A 23,862-nucleotide genomic window follows, 5' to 3' on the forward strand; every position below is an offset into this window, starting at 1 on the left:
TTCTGGGCCCCCGTGGGGACGACGCGGTGGGGGAAGAGATAACCCCAGCCACCATCCAGCTGACGTCTCCATGACAGGTGGGGCCATGCTATCCATGGCCCACGAGTCAGTGGCTTGTAGGAGTAGGAGTCCCGGTGAGGGTAGGGGGGGTCTGGTCCGGATAAGACGGCTCCCTGTCTCCGCATTGACGCGCGTGACGTCACGCTGAGACCCCGCGCGCTGTCGACGTGGCCGTGAGGAGGAGGAGGCGGAGACGCTGACGGCGTTTATAGGCGGGAGTTTTTACGCCCGTGGGCCCCACCACGAAGAACGTGGGGCCCACTACGGCTGGGGAGGAGCTTATTTTTATTCTGCCTTTTTTTTGTTTATTTATTGTTCGTGAGGTGGTCAGGTGCTGCACGCAACCTCATGCGTTTTTCTTTTCCTGTAATGCTGTCCTATTTTTGTTACAAACTGCCTTTTATCTTATGCTCGTAAGTCACCGCGGTTGAGGGTTGCTAAACCTTTTCTCCGCGTACGAAAAACAATGCTACTTTATTAGCCTATAATTATTAAATTAATAATTAACTAAACAACTTAAAAATATTTTGACGAGGACATCAACACTATCGATACATCCACGTCCCCCCAAGTACAGCATGATGGTCCTATTACCCGCGCTCGTGTACGTCAACTAAATTATCAGGTGAGTTCTTTCTTGAGTTCATATTCCTCTTCTTTATACCCCGGAGACGCGTGCACTCGTGTTTTACTTAGGAACGATGGAGAGGATCCAAAGGGGAGAGGATTCGCGCGGGGTGGATTCGGACTGTAGGGCAGCGCCAACTTCTGATGGCCGCCACGACTTCATGCGAACTCCGATTTGGGCGTGCAAGTACTTCATGGAAAGCTTATCAAGTCTACTTTCAAATGGATCCAGCCACATGTCCATATCTATTCTGGAGCGGCCGCAATTATCATTTTACTCCCGACTGTTTTCTGTCCATGGTGCTGCGTCACTTCTTTTGGCCCAATGGGCTGTGTATCCAAGTTGGGCCCATTAGGAGTGCGTCCTAGGGTTGGAGCACGACCCTATGGTCGTTCTTCCCCTCTTCTTATACCTCTAGTCGCCGCCAAGAACACTGGGGGTTTTGATGATAGAGATAGCTACTTGCTACCAGCTCGCAGCGCGCGTGTTAGCTAAACCGCCCGTCTGCCTGTAATCGGAACCCCACCATATTGTGTTTTGATAGTGAAACTTTCATCTTTATCTAGCAATTTCAGTGCTTGTTCTACTTGTTCTTGCTTGTTCTTCGATTGCTTGCAGGACGAGTGCCCTCGTGGCCGGGTTGACGCGCACCACAAGTTCGCGGCGACCATTGGAGACGGTGTATCGGTTGCTAAGGCGCAGCGTCTTTGGACGGTTGTAGTCGGGCCGTGAACGTCGTCTTCATCCAATCAAGTTATCCCTTACCTCTCATCGAAAGATCGGGCCACAAACCCTAGCGGGTTCGCATCAGGTGGTATCAGAGCGTGGTTCATCGGTGAGAGAATTTACCCTTCCCTTCGTCATTAATTTTTTTTCCTATAGTCCAGAAAAGGCCAACAAAAAAAAAATAGTAGATTAGTTTTCCCGTGATCCTATAGACCATTGTGCCTTTTTACTAGTACTGCTTAGTTAAGGCTTGTTGAGTTTTCGATTGCATCGGTTGTGTTAATTTGCTAGTCTTAGTGTTAGGCGATTAGAGTTTCGAGTTCTTGCCACCACCGCACATCGCCACCTTCATCAATTTTGCCGTCATCACCACCGTCACCGCCGTCGCAGTCACCCACCAAATCACTTTCTATTTGTGTTTGATCTGTTGCCGATAGCTTTTGTGAGTTGCCTTGTATCCTGCCGCCACTAGAAAGGAAATAGAACCCTGATTCGAGTGACCTTCCTTAAAATAGTCATATCTTTTTCATACGGACTCGAAATTAGGCTTATAATATATCCACGGACATCTACAAAAAAAGTTACATCCGATTCTCCCCAGCTTAACCCGCTAGGGTTTGTGGCCCGATCTTTCGATGAGAGGTAAGGCATAACTCGATTGGATGAAGACGACGTTCACGGCCCGACTACAACCGTCCAAAGACGTTGCGCCTTAGCAACCGATACACCGTCTCCAATGGTCGCCGCAAACTTGTGGTGCGCGTCAACCCGGCCACGAGGGCACTCGTCCTGCAAGCAATCGAAGAACAAGTAAGAACAAGTAGAACAAGCACTGAAATTGCTAGATAAAGATGAAAGTTTTACTATCAAAACACAATATGGTGGGGTTCCGATTACAGCTAGACGGGCGGTTTAGCTAACACGTGCGCTGCGAGCCGGTAGTAAGTAGCTATCTCTATCATCAAAACCCCCAGTGTTCTTGGTAGCGACTAGAGGTATAAGAAGAGGGGAAGAACGACCATAGGGTCGTGCTCCAACCCTAGGACGCGCCCCTAATGGGCCCAACTTGGATACACAGCCCATTGGGCTAAAAGAAGTGACGCAGCACCATGGATAGAAAACAGTCGGGAGTAAAATGATAATTGCGGCCGCTCCAGAATAGATATGGACATGTGGCTGGATCCATTTGAAAGTAGACTTGATAAGCTTTCCATGAAGTACTTGCACGCCCAAATCGGAGTTCGCATGAAGTCGTGGCGGCCGTCAGAATTGGCGCTGCCCTGCAGTCCGAATCCACCCCGCGCGAATCCTCTCCCCTTTGGATCCTCTCCATCGTTCCTGAGTAAAACACGAGTGCACGCGTCTCCGGGGTATAAAGAAGAGGAATATGAACTCAAGAAAGAACTCACCTGATAATTTAATTGACGTGCACGAGCGCTGGTAATAGGACCATCATGCTGTACTTGGGGGGACGTGGATGTATCGATGGTGTTGATGTCCTCATCATATTTAATATGATTTTTGAAGCAACAAACTGTGCTTTATTCTTCACCTCAATTATAAAATAATCGATCTAGTCATAAATGAATATTCAAAATTCAGATAATATTTGGTTAAACTTTTAAAATTCTAACCTTTGCATTAATTCAAAAATATTTCAACTGAAAATAAAATTGATTCCAAAACACCCTAATGCACGAGGAAACATGTATGGGCGACGTAAGGCTATATGCTAATGCGTTCTAACATGTTTAAAGTCCCCTTATTACATTTTTGAAAGTTTCACTCTTTTCTCCATTTGATGGGATGGTAATCACATCTCAAATAACTATAGCTCATGATAGTGATGTGAACGTCCATCCCAAGCATTAAAGGTTTCATTTCTCCCAAAAAAATAAATCGTTGTATCAGGACGCAATTCTTCTTAGTGTTAATTGAAAACGGAAAAAGTCTAAATTAATTACACTGCTAAACTGATGGGTGAGTACAAATTACCTCTAAACCCGAAAACCAGACATCTTTCACTCTCAACTATTAATATCGAATGAAGTACCCCTAATTCAATCTAGAGTGGTTTTGATCATATGTGGCAGCGCAGTCAGTACTTTTATATATATATATATATATATATATATATATATATATATATATATATATATATATGCAGTTCTTCTATATGCATCTTAAATTCTTCTATATCTTTCGGAGTTGCTCCTATATCTTAAATTTAAAGAAAGCAACTCTTTTTTTAGTGCCCATGTGCCTATACTGTCCTGGGATATAATGATATGAATATTCTTCTTTTTCTGGAGGCCATCTTCCTGCTGCCCTGGCTGGTCTTTCTCTTTCTCCTTCATTTTTTACAGAACCCTCTCCGTATCTTTTCCTTTTTCCTGTTCCCAAATCTACTTCCATAGCTTCCATTGCATTATCTAGATTATGCAAACCTTCCTCATCCAATGAGTCTATAAAATCATTATATTGTTCTGCATTATCTTCTTCTTCTATATTCTCTATTTCCTCTATCAGGTTGTTTTCTTCTTCATAACTCTCTAGTAATAATTTCTCATTTACTTCCCATTGCTCTTCCTCACTTAATACCTTATCTAACTTTTGGATTTCTTCTCTTGGTTCTTCTGACTTTATTTGTTCTATTTTAATTTCCTGGGTTCTGGGGGTTTCTATGGCCAAGCTTTTCTCTTTTTTTTTTCTTAATCCTGGATAGTTCTCTATAGAAATAAAGTTCCTTGTCTCTAATTTTAGGCCACTCACTTTTCATAGAGTTATTATATTCATCTGCTATATCTCTTAATTTATCTTCATAATATTTTATTTCACTTTCATGGTCTAATTTTTCCATCAATTCAGATATACTATGTCTTCTGTTATCTATAATATCTCTGTCAGATGATTCTGCATCCAAATCATCCGAAGCTCTGGTTTTATAATTTGTAAATCTAATACTAACATTCCCTTTGCTGTCTTGGTAACTTATGAAGTTTTCAGGCTGACTCAAGGTTTTATTTTTTATAAATTCACTAATTGGCCATTTTTCTCCTGCTCTTTCTTCAGAGTCTATTATTAAAGGGCTCATGAATTTTATTCCTTTAGAATGCATTTTTTCTATCACATCATTTACATTGATTTTGTATTTGGAGGCACTTCTATTAGTCAATCTTCCTATAAATTCTATACTTATTAATAAATTTGTTCCCTTAAACTCTTCGTATCCTTTTGTTTGGAAACCAAAACTCATTTTATCTATGAATTCATTTACAGGCATCATTAAATCAGGCGCTATATAGGTTATCAACATATTTTCATTCATATCTCCTTCTAGATAGCCTAAAGATGCTTTGTTTATTGTGTCCCATCTTTTATCTAATAAGGTTATTAGCACTTTAGCTCCTAATTTCTTTCTTGTCATTCCTTTGATTCCTATTATGTACATACCTTGGTGAATATACTTATATCCTGAATATTTTAAACTATTTTCAAATTCTTTAGCTACTATTTTTAATTCTAGTGGCTTTGTTAGAACACTTAATTCTAGTTCTCTAGATATTCTATAAAGCCCATTCTTATTCTCAAAAAATCCCATGCAGTATACTTGTTGAGGCCTTATTGCCCTTAAAGTATCTCGTTGATATCTTTCGAGCTGCTTATCTACTTGTGCAACATCTTTCAGCTCATCTATGTCATCATATTTGCCTTTTTGTTTATCAGAACAGTTATCATCTCTGCTTGCTATTCTTCTAAAGAGACTCCTAGATATGTCCATTTTTCAGAATTAATGGCTTGTGAAGATGAGATTATGCCAGATGAAGCCAAAACTATTTCCTTACCTTTACTAGAGTTGATTTTGTCTAGTAATTCTTTAATATAATCACTATTCTGTGAAATTTTATTTTGCCTTATCTTATAATCTTCTAATAATTCTAATGTAGTATTTAGCTTATTATTAAGAAAAGAATATTGTTCTACAAATTGCTTTTGTTCTTTATATATATCTTCTAACTTTTGCTCTAAATCTTCTTGTCTCTTACTCCAATTTATATAGAAATTATATATTAAATCTACAATTAAATTTAGTTGGCTATTATTAGAGTGCCAACTATGTTCTTCAGTATGGCTTAGTCTACACCTTATGTTGATATTATCTTTGGTATTTATTAACTTTCCAATATTAGCTTCTAAATTTAGCTTCTCTATGATTACCAGGCTCTGATACCACTTTATAATTAATTCACAACTATTCACTACTATTCTTAGTGCTGAATTCACTTATTATGAGTACAGAATTACTTAGTGCTGAATTCACTTATTATGAGTACAGAATTACTGTTCACTACTGTTCACAGGTTACTGTTCACTCGAAAACTTTCTTTAAATTTTTAGGATCTTTGCAGGGTGGCGAATCCAAAAACAGCCGGCGCTTGATTTAGAAATTTTAAAGTCCTACTCGGTACTAGCCGTATGCCTCACTTATCTGCCTATTTAAGCAACCAACTTCAGGTATCCCTAGTCATATTTGAACTAGCTAAGCGTTTACCATCTCCCCAGGCAGTTCCACCCGAAGGGAACACTTCTCTACGTTAAATCAAGCGCCGGCTGTTTTTGGATTCGCCACCCTGCAAAGATCCTAAAAATTTAAAGAAAGTTTTCGAGTGAACATTAACCTGTGAACAGTAGTGAACAGTAATTCTGTACTCATATATATATATATATATATATATATATATATATATATATATATATATATATATATATATATATATATATATATATATATATATATATATATATATATATATATATATATATATATATGTATGTACTTATGTATGTATGTATGTATGTATGTATGTATGTATGTATGTAGAGGGAGAGAATTACTTTTTTTAAAAAAAATGGACTACCACATAGGATCAAAACCATTTCGGATTGAATTAGGGAGTTCTTCATCCCGGTATTAATAGTTGAGGGCGAAAGATGGTTTTATGTCTAGAGGTAATTTGTACTAACATCATAGTTTAGAGGTGTAATTCGGACGTTTTCGTTTTCAGGTGTACATAAAGTTTGATTTTTCCAATTTTTGTCTGCCTCATATTGAAGTCAATGCTAAATAGTTAAAATTGATAAACATGAAATATCCTAACCGACCAAGAACCATTTCCATATAAGTGATATCGTTTCCGACCGTTTTCATCCCATTGATGCAGCAAACATGAAAAGAAATCAAATTAATAATTACAATTAGGCCCTTTACAAAGCCTAGCTAGTAATTTTTCATCCAAGAACTGAAGCCGAACACTGCACAATTTATAATGGGCTACGCAAAATAAATTGTGTTGTACAAAATCTATACGAAAACCCGATCAAATCTTACTAGTTTTGCGTGTGACTATATTAGAGCAAGTTTAATAGTATAGCCCACTACGAACTCCAAATCATTTGTAGCCAATGTAATAGCCAATTCATACAATAGTTGCTTACTATACTATTAATGCATGGTCTCACCTGTCATACACACATTACGTCTTGAAGTCCGTGCTGTAGCTGACTATAGATCTGTAGCCCGCTGCTTTTCTCTCTCTTCTTTTATCTCTTTAAAATGTCTATAGCTGGCTATATCTTAGGACACTCATATGAGGGGTCTCAGAGTGCCTAGGGCCACAACTCTAAAACCTAATTTTCTCACAATGCAAGTGGCTGGCATTGATTTTTTTAGCACCTGGTACTATTCTAGTTCTCATATATTTTTTCAATTTATGTGGAAGTGCAAAATTTTAAACTGAGCACACTAGAATCCAGAAAAAAAAATCCCCTCTTTCACCTCTCTCCCTCATCCTCTCCCTCACTCTTGGTTCCCACGGCGACGATACTGTCTCTCCTCTCCTCCTCCCACGGCAAACGGTCCTCATCTCCTTAGCTTTTGGTGGCCCTCCTCCCCTGGCCGGTGCGCCGATGAGCTCGGCGGCGTGGGAGCAATGGATTATGATGAGCTCGACAGCATGGAGCGGGAGACGACAGCGACACCAATGGCACGGTCACTCTTCCTCCCCTCGCATCACGTCGCGGTCACTCCCTACAAGCTCCCTGACGCGGCCACCTCTACCCTCATCACAGCGGTGCCTCGAACCGAGCGGGTGTAGAGCAGATCGATACAGACAAACCGAAGCAACAAGGTTGAGGCAGCTTTGGTGGTGTGGCAAGGAAGGTGCTGCTACGGATGGGGGTGAGGTGGCTTGGAGTGGTGGGCGATAACGAGTGTTTCGGGGGATGACGAGGGGCTCGGTGGCTTAGAGCTGGGGACGACGAATGGCTTGGCAGCGTGGAGCGGGGATGACAATGAGGTCCTAAATGCCAGATCCTCTGTCGTTGCCATCTTCCCTTCTCCTCACCTGCGCCTCTACCGAGGACGTCGCTGCCGCTCCATCGAAGCTCTCCTGATTTGGCTTCAGGATCACATGATCTGGCTAGCGCCACCGCTTTGGGGACAACAAAGCAGCTCAGGGTGGTGGCCTCGCCGATGAGGACCACGTGTGGATCAGCTTGGGATGACCACCACTACCTCGAATCAGCTCATCGTCACCATTTTTCACAGGGTGTAGGGGCGTCTCAGGAGGCTATGCCTCTCCCAACATGTAGCACGAGCCGTTCCTTGTGCCACCCAGACGAATTCTGATGAGGAACACATCTCACTTGGGCTCCACGTTCTTCACTTGGCAACGGGAGAGATGTACGTGGCGTGAAATCTCTGATGTGGGAGGCTGGGGTTGAACTACAGCCATGCACACTACGAAAGCCCTTATGTTTCATAGAGTCTAGACGGTTTCATGCTAGTAGTATCATGCATAAGCATAAACAGACATCCTTCGAACTCCCAATCAGACCATCAGCAAAGGAGGTTTCAAGTGAAATACACTCCATGTTTTGGCTGTTTTGACTTTCGCATGATCACATCAAATCCAGCGGAGCCGCCAAAAAGCCGGTCCAACAGCGAACAACCGCGCAAAGAGCCAAAGCAAACAATCAAAAAGCACAGACCAAAACCCGGTCGACACCCCGAGCACCACCCCCGCCCTCTACCCGGGTCCAAAATTCAAAACCATTCGAACCCACGAAGCCAAGGAAAAAAAAAAAAGGAAAAAAACACCCCAAGGGCAACCCTGTCATTTCGCCCCGACCACCCCGCTCCGTCACACCCAGACGGCCGCCGTTAGCCACGCGTCCTCCCCTCATTGGCCCGCGCCTGCTGCCCCGGGATTCATAGCAGGCAGGGCCAGAGTAGTAGTAGTACTACCGGCACAAGGAAAACGAAAGCAGCAAAAGTCACACATACACTCTCTCTGCTACTACTACTCTTCTACTGCTCCACTCTGCTCTGCTCGCCGCTCCCATTCCCTGCGGATTCTATCTCTCTCTTCTCCAATTCGCGCGGGCTCGGGCGCCGCATTGGCGCGATCTCCGGATTGTGAGGGTGGGGGTTTCTTGTCCTGGATTGGCATTGCGTTCTTGGTGGGGGGTTTTTGTTGGCTGCGTTTTTTTTTTTTGGCTTTTCTCTGATCGGGAATTGGTGTTGTGTTCTTGCTTTGTGCAGGGGTTTGTTGTCGAATTGTTGGGGGAATTGTGGGTGCTGGTTGGGCCGATCTCGTCGCTGGAGCAGGAGGGGTTTCAGGATCGGTGCGGTTCTGTGTGGTTATTGGGGATTGTTGTGATCAAGATTCGGCTTCTTGCGGTATGGCGAGGATGGGCGAATTGAGGGGGAATTGGAGCGAATCTTGGGTCCCCAATGCTTGATCTCTGATTCTTGGGAAGTACATTCTCCAGATTGGTGCGATCCCGGCGTGAATTTTGGGGAATTTCTCGGATCAAGAATTTGGCCAACTGTCCCTGCAAGAAACAGGGGAAATTGGGGGCCAATCTGGTGCCAATTGGGGAGTAATTTGGAGGTGGAGGCGATCGATCCGGCCGGGGAGATGATTGCGGCGGTCGGCCGGGGACCGGAGGGATGGGGGGAGGACGAGATGTCCGTGCTACCGCGGCATACCAAGGTGGTGGTCACCGGCAACAACCGCACCAAGTCGGTGCTCGTTGGCCTCCATGGCGTCGTCAAGAAGGCCGTCGGGCTCGGGGGATGGCATTGGCTGGTAATTTCGCTCTGCCCCACTCGCAATTGCTTTAATTTCGATTTCGCAGATCTTGATTTGATTTGATACAATGTGAATTTGCTTTTTCGATTGTTTTTTTTTTTTTGGGTTTTGGTGCGCCAATTGGATGCTTTAGTGAGTGGTTCTGCTTTTGGGGGTTTAGCTTAATTTTTGCTAATCCGGATTAATCTCTTGCAATTTGGATTGGTCCTGTTTTGATCTCATTAATTCAGGATCGAATTGCTGCTATACTGATGTTTCATGATTTGTTTGCTTGCTGATTGAGCAATGCAGTGGTTTTGATTGGTCTAGACTTGGCTGGCTCTAGATCTTGTTGTGCATCTAGGGTTCCAAGTAAGAATTCTTGGCTAGATGTATCAGTCTTGGGGTTTTATTCAGTTGAATTTTATCTTCCAGTTTTTGTAATGTATTCTAGATCGAAATTTAGATCCTGTTTGTTCACTGTTTGGTTGTGGTCCTGATTGCACTGGGAATCAGTTTTTTATTCTCCCACTGCTCTTGATCTGTATTTCAATTAGGCTGTCAGCATCAGTCGTGGAAGTTGTTGACCAAGATTGCTTGATAAGGTTGGATCTGGAGTATCTAGATTCAAATCCGATTGCAATCAGTGCTAGTTTTTAAACGAAATTTGAAGTGAGCTGCATTGTTGGTATGGGTGAAAATGCAATCAGTGTTCCAGCTTGTCAGTTGTATGGGTAGAAATGCTGTATGGTTCCCACCGTTACATGGAACTTGTGAGGATATTCTTGGGAATATCTGCATGTCTTCCAAATGGATCATTGTGTCTTGTTGATGGAAAGAAGATGCTAATGGGGTAATGTTTCAAGCATCCATTGTGCTCCAATTTGTCTAGTTCAAATTACAAGATAGGTTTTTTGTGTGACAAATATGATCAAGATTTTGGTCTTTGGTCCCACAATGATATGGTTGCGAGTGTTATGTGGATCCAAAATAATGGTTTTACTGATTTCATGTGATGTGCTTAGAAATATTATTATGAATTGTGTTTGGTCCCACTAAGCAAGTAGATCCAAAATCATATGTTCCCCTGTTTTCCTGTGAAGTGCTTATCTGATTCTTAGTCCCATTCTCATAGAGCGAGGCTAACAAGAATGCAACACTGGCAGAGGATACCCATCAGATGTGTTTGGATATTTAGATATTACACGATTTGGACGTTCCACCTAATGTGATTATTTTTGGGGTCATGTTGGGTTTGGCAATATGTGCTTCTCTCTGTTACTATCTTATTGGTTTGTTGTTACTAATAACTGGTTTTTATAATCTTCCGCTATTCTTGCACAAATGTCTTATCTAAACAATCATACCAAAATAAGGTCATGTTGGGCTGATGTAGCTGCATTATATGGCTGCTGTTCTCTTGGTTGGTCCCAGTGTCTTTTGGATGTGCACTCCTTGCAACAGCAGATAGATTGAACATTGAAATGAGATGACCACATATAGGGGGAATCACACTTTTAAGGCGATTTCGTATTGTGCAGAATTTTGTTGAACCATTAGGATTTATTTCAGTTTTCAACCAAATCTTTCAACTACCCAAGGGAATCACCACCTGAAACCTCACCTTCCCGAATTTTTTTCACAAAACAAAGAAAAAGTGTTAATTCATTAAGCTACAAACTAAAAATCATCCCTGCATCAAGGTTTACCAGTATGCGGTTACCGTGCAGTCACCTCACCATGTAGTGCTTATGCGACCTAAGCGATTCAAGGATGGGGCACCTGTTCCTGTAGGCAGCCTTATGCATTACCTTTTTGCATTGTAACTTTTTTGTAGAACACTGCCCTGACAGGGTATTATTCTTTGGAATGGATATATCAGATCTTAGGTTTCGATCTTAAACAGGATATGCATTGCTCAGTGCAAGGGTTTAATTTTCTTTCAGGTGATTGTTTGCCTACAATTTTTGCTTGACTTCAAATAAAAATGATATTATTGGCTTGTTGTGCTAGGTGCTTACCAATGGCATAGAGGTAAAGCTGCAAAGGAATGCTTTAAGTGTGATTGAACCTCCAACTGGCAATGAGGATGATGATAAGTTTGACTGTGAGAACATGCAGTGGAATAGTTCAGATCTGGGTAAGATCATATTCATCCCACACAGATGTTCTTGCTTCATCAGCAATGTTCCCCATGAACTTCATACTAAATGCTGATCTTCTCAATGCTTTCGTATTTTGTTCGCATGATAAAATTCTGCCGATCTATGAATAATAATGTCGTATACTTTGTTCTATCTTGTGGGGAAGGACCAAAAAAGACAGTTTACCTGATGCACGACACCATAATTTTCTGTAAAGAGCAATTAGCCCCTAGAATTAGCCCGAACGCCGTCTGTGTCACGGACCAATTTAGCTTGTGAAAACCGAACTTAAAATAATGGCACGGTTTTCGTGGCACCTAATTATGTCCTTCGATTTGGTTGCATGCGTCTCGTTTGTAAATAGTTGGTCTTGTTTAATCCCATTCTTGCAGCATCCGATGACGCACAATCACCAAAGCCACAGAGGTCAAGGAGCAGGCAGCATAGAGGGTTCCAGACCAAATCCTTCAGCCGCTCCATGTCTTGTGATTCCCACTCCAAGGCGTCATTTTCTTCCTCCTCAAGGGCTCACACGGTGCGACTTTTGCTTCCTTGGTTTCTGTGCTTGTAACAACCATTGCTTGTAGCACCCCAATCACTTTCCAGTAATATGTGTCAGTGTCACTGTAACTTTGCTCTGTCACAACCTTTGTAGTATTTGGACTAAATCCCTACTGTTAGCTGTAACATTATGTGTTCTCCATGATGATGTGGTGGTCGTAGCTGAAGCTTTGACTGTGAAATTTGCAGAAAGTTGACCTGAGCAAGCTGGAAATGACTGCATTATGGAGATATTGGCGTCACTTCAATCTCGTAAGTAATCATTCCCAGATCAAGCTCCACCAGTTGAATAAAAATATACCATGAAAATGGTGTTCTGACTACGTGCTGAACAGGATGCTAGCCCTAACCCATCCAGGGAGCAGTTAGTGGATGCTGTCCAGAGGCACTTTGTGTCGCAGGTTGATAAACAAGACTCATCTCTCTCCAATTTCTACACAGCAGCTTTGCATAACCATGCTTGATTGACATCTTGGTCGTCTCTTGTGAATCCCAATTGCCATGTTTAAGCAATTGGATGAGTTGCAGGTCATCGTTGGTTTCGTGCAGGCTGCAAAGAGGCTGAAGACAAACGTGAAAGTGGCCTGATGGAGAGAACTGGTTGTCTTCAACTAACAGATTCAAGATAGGATGCAACATGTTTGGTCAATGTTGGCCATGCTATGTAATATATGTGCATGAGGCTGCTTAGATTTGGATGGCTAGATTAATGCACAACTAGAACTCTCTTGGTTCATCGTCTTTATGTTAGCTCCCTGTGATGTAGATATGCAGTATGCTGGCAAAGGATCTTGCAACCTCTAGCTCAGTTATCTCCTGCTGACTGGATGTGAATTGACATGACAAATTATAAATCAGCTTCTCATATTTACCCAATCGTTTATCACCATTTCATGGGCATGTCTACCCAGCAAAAACTAAAATTGCTGTTGGAGCTTTTTGAGGATAACTCAGCTTCCATGACATGTTGACATTGGTAACTAGTTTCTCTGTTTATGAAGAATTTGAGCCATTCATATAACATACCTGTAGATAACTATTCAGAAAAGGTGCAGGAGAATGCTGAACAGGATAGTAAATTACCCTGCCCCAGTTCAAGTTTCGTGAAACCTTTTTGCAATAGCAGCCAAGAGCAATAGAGAGTTTGTATAGGGGCTGCTGAGTAAAGGTTTGATAAAAGTGGCAGCACTAGTCTTCACCATGTGCACCTTTAGAAGTTGTCTACTGATGAATGACAACAGCAATACATTGAAATGGAAAAGTGAACAGCCCGTGTAGCAGCTTGTGCAGTCATGCTCGTGAAGATGCTGCTTTTAGAAGGTAAAACCATCAGCATAAATTTTTCAACAACTCTGATGATTACTAGACAAAATAAACTGCTATCACTCTGTGTATGCAATCTGCATTGAGTAAGACAACTACTAATTACTAAACAAACCCACCTCAGAAAGAGCATTTGTGTTACATAATGGTGATCCTAGATGGACTCCATAATTTAATGACATCTGCAAACAATAAGATGAATCAAATTAATCACTCAGCACAAATTTCACAGAATTGTATTGCGGTCCTTAAAGATTGGAGCTATACCTTGACATATTCATCTACAATGCAGTAATTCATCAATAATATGCTCTCAAAAGCACAAAAACTGGTGGATAGTATGTAGCCAGTACTTGATTTTGTGTACCGAATGAACGGTCCAGACCTCATTATGAGTTACTGAGAATACCAAAAAGCGGACAACATGAGAAAACAATACAGCAAACTTTGCATAATCCTTAAAAAGGACTAAAGCTTGATGAGTTGCCTTGAATAGTTGAGTTGGTTGATAGATACAAAGAGAACACTAGACTGCAAGAATTCTAAATAGTCAACAATGTAAAGCATAAAAGGGAAGACTGTTTCATAAATGATATGCACCTTAGTGACTAAAAAGTAAACCCTAATTAACAGCTCGAATTAACTAAGCAAGTTACACTGCTACCATATTTGGAGCATTGATGCCACCCTGCACCCTGCACTTTTTTTCCTAAAATAGAACTTACAATAGATATGAACATGCAAATAGTTTGTCACGACATGAATAAGAAACAACTACTTAACACAACAACCGCATGCATCAATACAACACTACAAAACAAGTTGCTTCTCAACCTTAAAAAAAATGTAAACTAGAAGTTTATCTAACTTAGAATTCCAGCTTGTGCAAAACAAAGTTACAAAATTGTGTAATAACTCTTCAATTGTGGTTCCTGCCAACGGAAGTTTCTTTATGACATGTCTTCATCCATATCATTTAAGTTGTACTGAAGCAGTTGATCTCCAATGGACCGCTTTCTTAAAATAAGTTCGGAAATACTTAAGGAATTTTGGTGAACGCAAAAAGGCAACTAAACTGAACAGGGTATTTAACTATTTTTTTTAAACTCGTTAGTAAGTGTCCCAGAATTCGCAGCAAATTGATTGTAATAAGTATTAACAGATGAAATAAAACAGAACTCTCCAAAAAACTATTGAGCTCCTTGTTTTTCACTGTATAAAACTGCGGGCCCTATCTTTATATTGCAGTAATTAGAAGTGTCTTCAACAAAAGGAAGAGGCTAGGAAAGTCTACGCAAAAAAGATAGAGTTTGCCTTACACTTGATTTTTTTTAAAAACTTCCAAGCTCTCGAATTAAGTTGTTTGAATAAGATGTTTCTTTACAATCAGTCTTTTGGAGACTTCCAACTGCTCAGAGTCATCTATAAATTACCATCACAATCAATGTTTCTGGTAAACACTTCAACTGCCCTACTCCAATGGATTTTCCCCGTTTCAAATAGCAATTGATAACATCACGATAATCAGTTTCAGCTTTCAAGGTTCTCAAATCATATAGATGCTTTTGCACTTCTTTTTTTCAATTTAAATGTTACCATCCTTGGGGCAGCAGTCCTACCAAGTACAGAGTAAAGATTAACCAAATCATTTACAGTTCCATGTTTAGGTATATATTAAATAAAATTAAAAATACCAACAGACCTGTGTGTCAATATCATCATGTTCAGGCAGCAATAGGTGCTGGAAGGATTCAGCTAATGAAAGATGAAGATTTTGGACCATCTTCTAACCATGAAAATCACAAAACAGATGGTTACATAAGCTATCTTCAGGGGAATGCTCATTGCGATACTGAAGATGCCATTGCATCTCCATTCTCTCTCTTCGGTAATGTTCAGATTCCTGTTTCCGCCCAGCCATTTGTAATCCATGTATCAGTACTTCATATGTACCTGGGCATGCAGATACTCCATTAGCACTCATTTGCAAGAATAGTTGGAGAGCCTTATCAACTTTCCCATCTTGAAAATAGGCACTCATAAGGGCAGTGTACGTAACAACATTCTTGTCTGTAGTCAATAATCCAAAAATGCGCACTGCGGTTGAAGAATGCCCAGCACAAGCCAGTTTTATTATTAATATAGATGATAGATATGTCCCAAGATTGCAGCCAGATTTAATCAATATTTCAACGATCTCAAACACCAAATCGAATGAACCATTTCTGATGTAATGACCAAGAAGGCTGCCATATGCAGATCTATCAAGTTCATTGCCTATTCTTAGACTGTAACGCAGAACTGCAAGCCCACATGATGGTCTGCAGTTTGCACAGCTTGCTTGAATAATGTCAGAGAGGATATGTGATTCAACCTTGATATTCTTGGGGGTCATTTCATTTATCATGTGTTCTACGGCGGACCAGTTTCTAGAAGCCAAAAGGTACAGGATCGTACTCCTGACAGTAATGTAGCCTAGATCAGTAAATGCTGGGTCACATTCGATGCCTTCAAATGCAAGATGCGGATTCACTTCCCGAAGAAGATTGTCACTCTCACCATTAGCTTTTAGAGCTTCAAGTGCTTCCAAAAATATAGGTCGGCGAAGCACGATGAAATTTTCCTTCATGTATTGAAGAATTCGGGTCATCACTGATGTCTCACCAGCCCTGGAGCATTTCTGAACTAGAATATTACAGAGTGCTTTATCTGGTTCTACACCAGCTTCTTGCATCTTGTCCATAATTTCCATAGTAGCTTCAAATTTCCCTGAAGTAAATTAGATTTGTGTTAGGATATGATGGTACAAATATTATAACTTAATGCAGTGCAAATTAGAAGTGAAAACATTAATCAAATATGTGATGTATCATAACTGCCAAGCCAATTTATCCTGCCTAGGCAGCCACCTTGCTTGCCCAACTAGCACCTCTTACATCGGCCAGTACTCGTGTTAAGTTGCAGCAGCTGTAGAGTGGAGTTCATACAATGGTGACAAGGATTTTGAGATTGTTTACTGCACTTCAGTAAGCTAAGAAACTTTTGCAGCCTAGACTGGATTTGCCTACCTATGTACAGAGTATTCCAGAATGCTAACAATTGTTCAATCTTTTCTTCACAGGAAGTTGAGCACAAATGACTCAATGAATGAAGAACTTCAGATAGATATTGAGTACATCTAAAAAGAGATAGATATTGGGTATGCTTACAAGACAGTTTGTTATAAAAGGGATATTCTGAAGGCCAATGAATGCAATAGATTAATCTTACTAGCCAATAGATGGTGAACTTTAATTGTGCTTAATTTAAGCACTAACATGTCTACACAAGCTGAGATTCCCACTGTACTCTAATGGATGGCATATTCTAATTGCATGCCATTTAGCAATCCGTTGAAGAAATTAGAGTGCAAAAACTAAGCAACCGACCAACACCAAGCTATGTTCATCGAGCAAACCAACCATTGGATCTTCCATACCATTCAGGCATTTCATCGAACAACAGATCAACAGCTCACAACGAGAGTGCAGTACAGAACGTAGAGGTAACAAACAACATGGTAGGCATTTGGTCGAACACCTCACCTACGTTCGCGAGATGCTCGATGAGCACCGTGTACGTCTTGCAGCTGGGCCGCAGTCCCTCGGCCACCATCTCCTGGAACACCTCCCTGGCCTCCGCAGGCCTCCCGGCGTCGAACAGGATCTTCACGCACGCCGTGTAGCTCACGAGGGTGGGCCGACACTTCCCCTTCCGCGCGCGCATCTCCTCCCACACCCGCATCGCGGCGTCGACGTCCCCGGCGTGCGCCAGCCAGTGCATGACCGTGGTGAAGGTGGCGGCGTCGGGGTCCACCCCCGCGCGGAGCATCTCGGCGAGGAGGCGCATCATGGCCGGCACGCGGCCGGCCTCGCCGAGGAGGTGGAGCATGGAGGTGTAGGTGAAGCGGTCGTGGCGGAACCCGCCGCCTGCGCCGGCGGCGAGGCGGAAGAAGAGGAAGGCCTTGTGGAGAGGCGGGTGCGCCTTGAGGACGCGCGCGACGGTGTGGGAGTCCCAGGCGAGGCCCGGGAGGGAGAGGAGGAGCGGCCGCGCCGCCGACCAGGGGTGGCCGCGGAGGATGGCGTCGACGCGGCGGACGACGTCGCGGGTGTAGGTCGGGGTGGGCGGCTCGGCGGCGGGGGCCTCGCGGCGAGGTCTCGGCCGGCGGCGGGGTCTGGGTGGGAGGAAGTGGCGGCTGCGGCGGAGCATTTTGTGCCGCGGCGATGAACCGCTCGCTATGGAGGGTTGCGCACTAGCTTTATGCGACTTATTTAGGGGGGGTTTTTTTTCTCGTTTTTATTGGAAATTTTCTTATAAGCACTTAAATAATTGCATAGCCTATCCTACCTTTGATAACATAACAGTAGCAAAAATACGTAAAATACACGTGTGCTCTAAAAAAAATAAATGTGAGGAAAATAAATAGAAGAGCCAGTTAAGTTGTGAAAAAAAAAAGTTTAAGAAGACATGCATGGTTTCTACTCCTATAATACAGGATGATACCATAAATAGACTTTGAGAGGCTAACATGTGAATCCTATAGTCTATGGGCTCACATATGAATGACCAATGTTAGAGTGATCACACTGGCGGCGGCTCGCGGTGATCACAGTGGCGGGTGGCGGCGCCGTGCGGGGCGCGGCCGGCGGCGGTGCATAGCAGCACGCGCGGTAGTCGCGGCTCTCGGCAACGCCGTGCGGCGGCGTGGCCGGTGGCACGGCGGCGCGATGCCTTTGGTAAAGCCTGTTTTGAAGACGTCTTGATCCGGGCGCCCAATGGTCGTAATCCTCAGGGACGTCTTGAAAGCTTTGGATGATTTTCATACTGGATCATCGAAAGGAGTACTAAATAAGATGGACAAAACATGTTGCAAGATGCGAGGAAACCGAGCCCTACCTCGACCTAGTGCGCCGCAGCCACCGTGAGGAAGCGGCAGCCTCCTCCCTTGCGGCATCGTCGGTTCGTTGTGCGCTGACGAATATGACTTTTAAATCTTCATACCATGACTGTCTGATCGCCTAAAAGCAGGTACAATAGGGCTCCAGAACCGGCGATAAAAACTACACGTCAGCTCTAACGATTTGCTCGAGGAGAAAACGGAAGAGAGAGAACGAGAGCAAGCGACTAAATAAGCGCCGGCTACCCACGCGCTCCAAGAAAACAGACCCACTAAAAGGGAAGGAGGGGAGGGAGAAAGAGGGAGATTAGAGAAGATGGTGGGTCCATTAAGATAATAAAATATTAGTGCTATACTATTTCTATTGTACACATTAGCTACACTTTTTACTATAGATGACATGGCTATTTGTTGGAGCTGACAGCAGGTTATATTATTGACCTTGCTCTAAGAGCATCTGTAATGTATAGTGCAGGAAGGGGCTCATATGGCGGGCCCCACAGCACGGATCGGATAGCATCTGGTGAAAATTTTTGTAATGTATAGGCATCATCAGAAGTGCTATGAGTGGGACCCATCAAGGTTAATAAAAGAAAGGCAAAATTTGCTACAGGACATCGAAAAAACGTGTAATTAGCTCCTGGACACTCGAGGCCTTATTTTAATATTTCCTATGAACTTGGAGAGAGAAACACTGGTGAGAGTACGATTTTGCCCCTGCCCTCACACCGGCCAGAGCACCGCTGCCACCTCCTCCGCGCGGCGGCGGCGCGACGAGCGCGTTGGGCAGAGGGGGAGAAAGGCGAGCCCGCTCTGCGCCGCCCGCTGCCGCGCCCACGTAGGCCGCCAACGCATGACATCGCATGCACATCCGCGCCACCGCCGCCAGCCAATGGTGCGCAGGCCGCCGCCGCCGCCGGCAGCAACCGACGCACGCGCGCACCGCTGCCTTCCCCCCATCTGCGCCGCCGAGCTGGAAGACGAGGAAGACAACAGTGACAAGGACGACAGGAAGGAGGAGGCCGTGGAGCTCAAGATGCTGCGCATCGACCGCGCGTGGAAGTCCGTGAAGCCGACGAGCTCCGCCGGTGGCCGCCGCGGGCTGATGCAGGTGGAGCTGCTCCGGCCCGTGGCCGTGGTCGAGGAGGAGGCATGCTCTTGTCGACGGGAACCGAGAAGCACTCTGGTCGCTGGCGACGAGCACCGCCACGCCGTCACGCCGCCGAGCCAGCTGGAAAGAGCTAGCTCAGCGCCATATGCGAAAGGGAATTCACGAGTATGTGCATGTGCTCTCTCCCTCCCGATCAAAATTTCCCCTCCTTTTTTTTGTGATCTCTCCATCTCTATATGTAAATTGTTGTTTGATCCTCTCCCTTGCAATTGCGAAGCAGCTGCCATTGACACGGCAGGAGAACGGGACACCGGCATCGAGGCTGGCGAGGAGCAGCTCCGCGACATCACAACTCTCCACCGTCGCCCACGCGCCGGGCACCGTGTTCTCCAGTCGCCGGACATTGTCGTCGATGTCAGTGTCGTCAATCAACACGTGCATTAGCTCCACGCCAAAGGGGTCGTCGGCGGCGAGCCCACGCACGCCGGCCACAGCACGGAGCATCCCAGCGATGGCCGCCGCCGCTCAGACCCATCACAGGGACATAACACAAGCGCATTGTCATCGGTGTCGGTGTCGTCAGTCAACACGTCCGTTAGCTCCACACCAAAGGGGTCATCGGCGGCGACGAGCCCACGCACGCCGGCCACAACACGGAGCATCCCGGCGATGGTCGCCGCCACTCGGACCCGTCACAGGGACAGAACACAAGCGCTGCACGTGTTCGGCTTTGTCGCCGCCGCCGGCCAACCCAATGCTTTGTCGCTATCCAGGTCGAGACCAAGGGCAAACTTGTTTTTATTTAGTGTTTCTCTCTCCAAATTCACGAGAAATAATAAAATAAGGCCCCGAGTGTCCAGGAGCTAATTACACGTTTTTTGTGATGCCCGTTAGCAAATTCTTGTTCTTGCGGTGTCCACAAACTAATTACACGTTTTTTCGATGCCCTATAGCAAATTTTGCCTAAAATAAAGTTTGTGTAGATGACTGCCTATGATAGGTGGGACAGAGACTCTTTCTCGATAGAGTTGGGCATCAAGACTAGCGCCCGGTTCTACCTTAGGAGCAGTTAAGAGTTGGGCATCAAGACTAGTGCCCGGTTGTACTTTAGGATCAGCGAAAAAAATCACCCATACGTGTAGGACCGATCCTATTTGTCTCTCTCCTATAGAATCTCTCTAAATTCCACATTGCGCATGCTCTGAGTAATGTAAACGCAAGTGCATGCATGGGAATCCGAAATGAGATATACATTGTTTATTATCGCTTTCAATCATAGTAAAATACTAGCACGCATTAAAAGTTGAGGTTAAAAGGTTGGTTGCACATCCAATGTATTAGATTTCAGAGCAAATACAATAAGGTAACGTAAGAGCACCCACAATGGTAAAGTAAGGTGCTATCTATAAAACATGTACATCTCAGCAATAGACTAGATTAATAGTAAACCACTTCAATTGTATGTCTACATGGGTATCTATAGCTCTCTAATCCATTGCCTCGTTTTTCTCTATAGACTATCTCCAGGTTAGTAGATAGCTTTCCTCTCTCTCTTCATTTAATCTCTTCCAAGTAGGAAAATATGCTGACATGGATCTCTTGTAGAGAGCCTATAGATAACCATTGCGGGTGCCCTAAGCGGGCTATATAAGTTGCCACATCAGATTTGTGCTTGTGTGAAGGAGAGAGGAGAGGAGAGAGAACAAAAGCGGGCTACAGATTTGTAACCAGCTGCAGCACGAGCTCCAATAAAGTATGTGAGAGAGATATGTGGATTATACATTAATGATGCAGTGTATTTTTATAGCTAAGTATTGTATGAATGAGCTATTAGATTGACTATAGATGATGTTTTAAATTTTAGAGCTAGTAGTGGGCTATATTATTAAACTTGCTCGTACTACTTCAATGCCATCTTAATCATTATCTTATAAAAGTGTGTTTCACTTGCATAAACTCCTAAGAGCAGATACAATAGCAGGCTATAAGCCAGCTGTAAACATATTTTAAGGAGATAAATGAGGAGAGAGAAGGCCAGCGGGCTACAGATTTGTAGTCAGCTGTAGCACGGACTCCAAGACGCGGTGTGTGTATGATAGGTGGGACCATGTATTAATAGTGTAGTATGTAACTATTATATGAATGAGCTATTAGATTGACTATATATGAATTGGAGCTAGTAGTTGGCTATACTATTAAACTTGCTCTTACAGTTCCTCCCTAACCGTTTCAGCTGCACGCACTTAATTGTAGTGCCAATTATGTATGTATTTGCTGAAAGTTGTAGCATCAAACCAAAGAAAAAGTTATCCTCAGGTGTGTCGCTATCAACTTAGCTTATAGAGAAAATCCCTTATGTACCCATGAAAACTCACTCAATCCCTTTTATACCCTTGAATTTTACTCGATCCTCTCTGTACCCTTGAATTTTCGCTTTGATTCCTTCCATGCCCCTCCCCCCATTATGTTTCCTTCATTTTCCAGCTAACTGTGGTTGCAAATATCCATAATACTCTTGTAGATGGAGGAGCACCAAGTAGATTGGAAAATAATTGAAAAATGTTGACTGCACAATATATGTATGCTATGAGACTAAATAATGAGTTTAAGAATTTTATCATGGTATTGAAGAAAATACAATACATTAAACTTTTTATTTTGAAAAAAAATAATAGTGTTAGAAAATCAAAGTGACATCAGTTTCCACTGTAAAAAAAAAATTGGTACAGTTAGCAGGAGTGCAAAACTTGCTGTGGACAAAGGAGAAAATACATTGCAAAACATCAGGAGCATCCAAAAATATTAGGACCATTAATAGCACCACTTGATAGGAATGAAATGAGAAGAGCATCCATGCAGAAATTTGTGAAACAAAATACAATTAGGTCAATAAGAGCATCAGGAACATCATACATCATCATTCACAGAGCACTTCATATCAATTTCATTTCCATCATCCATACAGAATACTGTAATTCATATCATGCACACACCAGAATTTCATTTCCATGCCTGCAGGAACCAAACCAACTTTCCATTCCATACATAGATGTTGCAAATCGACAAACCAAATTAGGTTCCTGGGCAAGAAGAAGAAATGAAGAACTAACCTACCACTAGGGCAGTGCTGGGTCCGATGATGGGTGGCGCAGCGACAGGAGGGCCGTGGCCGGCGGCGCCCGCGAAGCGAGGGCAGCAAACTTCGGCAGCACGACGGGAGGACAGTGGCCAGTGGAGTCCACGACGGAGGGCCGTGGACGGCGGCCCCCGCGCCTTGGACGCCGGCCAACGCGACGGGAGGGCAGTGGCCGGCGACGCCCCACCGCACGCCGCCTGCACGCGACAGGATGGGCATCGCAAGTGGCGTGTGCAACGGGAGGACAGTAGCCGGTGGCGCGCACGATGAGATGGCAGTGACCGGCGGCGCTCTCGACAGGATGGGATGGGCCGGCGGCGAGCGCGACGGGAGGCCGGTGGCCGGCGGCGCTCTCGACGGGAGGGGATGGGCCGGCGGCGCGCCTCGTGCCAGCGCGTGGAGAGGATGGGGAGAAGAGAAGGGATTGGATTCGATCTTATTTGCTAGGATTGCCAGGGGCATTTTGGTATTTTTTTTGAAAATACTGACAATGTAACAAACAGATTAAGTCACGGATCAAACGGAAACCTAATGGGAGGGGCATGGAAGGAATCAAAGTGAAAAATTTGGGGGTACAGAGAGGATTGAGTAAAATTCGAGGGTATGTAAGGGATTAGGTGAGTTTTTATGGGTACACAAGGGATTTTCTTTTTGAGGGAAACTACTGCGGGTGTTTAAAGTACTAGCCTAAACTTTTTATTGAAATGAAGAAACATTTACAGGAGAGGTGTTACAGGGGGTGAGAAGGGGAAAATAAATTAAGAGATAATTACATAGAGGTAGGAGGCCCAGTTGCGGAGCTGTTGCTTGCTCTCAGCATTTTTACATCGGTGGGAACAAAGGTCAATGTCACTAGCACAACGTTGGAGAACTAACGAGGCAGGATCGTCAACGGAATTGAAGACCTTGTTGTTGCGGCGTTTCCAAATATTCCACATGACGGCAAGCAGGATGGTGTGCCAGACTCTTGGAGTGGCGGGTTGTCCCGGCGGAGGAATGTCCCAGACACCTTCAAGCTGCGGCAGGGAGGCGATTTGTTGTTCGTCCAAGCCAAAGGCGTGCCAGATTGTTGCCACTCCGGTGTAGCGTAGGAAGAGGTGCT

The 23,862-nt window shown here is 43.8% G+C and overlaps 2 protein-coding genes across 7 annotated transcripts; one reads left to right on the plus strand and one right to left on the minus strand.

Moving 5' to 3' along the window:
• The first annotated feature begins 8,741 nt into the window (after nucleotides 1–8,741).
• LOC4348437 (uncharacterized) lies at nucleotides 8,742–13,130 on the plus strand. Its single transcript, XM_015759285.3, has 7 exons — nucleotides 8,742–8,897; nucleotides 9,018–9,567; nucleotides 11,563–11,689; nucleotides 12,086–12,228; nucleotides 12,444–12,506; nucleotides 12,590–12,655; nucleotides 12,765–13,130. Exons 2-7 carry the CDS (start codon nucleotides 9,397–9,399, stop codon nucleotides 12,840–12,842), a joined length of 648 nt encoding a protein of 215 aa, XP_015614771.1. The 5' UTR covers nucleotides 8,742–8,897; nucleotides 9,018–9,396; the 3' UTR covers nucleotides 12,843–13,130.
• Nucleotides 12,759–17,846, minus strand: LOC4348438 (pentatricopeptide repeat-containing protein At2g01390). Of its 6 annotated transcripts, none has more exons than XM_066304848.1 (7): nucleotides 17,162–17,846; nucleotides 16,137–16,346; nucleotides 15,280–15,530; nucleotides 14,897–15,192; nucleotides 13,845–13,976; nucleotides 13,697–13,759; nucleotides 12,759–13,561 (listed from the first exon to the last, which is right to left on the minus strand). In XM_066304848.1, exons 1-3 carry the CDS (start codon nucleotides 17,823–17,825, stop codon nucleotides 15,364–15,366), a joined length of 1,041 nt encoding a protein of 346 aa, XP_066160945.1. In that variant the 5' UTR covers nucleotides 17,826–17,846; the 3' UTR covers nucleotides 12,759–13,561; nucleotides 13,697–13,759; nucleotides 13,845–13,976; nucleotides 14,897–15,192; nucleotides 15,280–15,363. The 6 variants fall into 6 exon arrangements, with proteins under 6 accessions (XP_066160945.1, XP_066160947.1, XP_066160946.1 ...); XM_066304850.1 differs by having other exon boundaries at nucleotides 15,280–16,036; XM_066304849.1 differs by lacking the exon at nucleotides 14,897–15,192.
• Nucleotides 17,847–23,862: the final 6,016 nt, after the last annotated feature.

This window comes from Oryza sativa, chromosome 10, assembly GCF_034140825.1.
Source record: "Oryza sativa Japonica Group chromosome 10, ASM3414082v1".
In the NCBI taxonomy this organism is placed as follows: Eukaryota; Viridiplantae; Streptophyta; class Magnoliopsida; order Poales; family Poaceae; genus Oryza; species Oryza sativa.

Coding starts and splice junctions, on each gene's coding strand:
- LOC4348437 (XM_015759285.3), top strand. CDS start 9,397: ATGATTGCGGCGGTCGGCCGGGGACCGGAGGGATGGGGGGAGGACGAG. Junction 12,229..12,443: donor CCTCCTCAAGGGCTCACACG/GTGCGACTTTTG, acceptor TGAAATTTGCAG/AAAGTTGACCTGAGCAAGCT. Junction 12,507..12,589: donor ATTGGCGTCACTTCAATCTC/GTAAGTAATCAT, acceptor CGTGCTGAACAG/GATGCTAGCCCTAACCCATC.
- LOC4348438 (XM_015759282.3), bottom strand. CDS start 17,825: ATGCTCCGCCGCAGCCGCCACTTCCTCCCACCCAGACCCCGCCGCCGG. Junction 16,347..17,161: donor CGAGCATCTCGCGAACGTAG/GTGAGGTGTTCG, acceptor AATTTACTTCAG/GGAAATTTGAAGCTACTATG.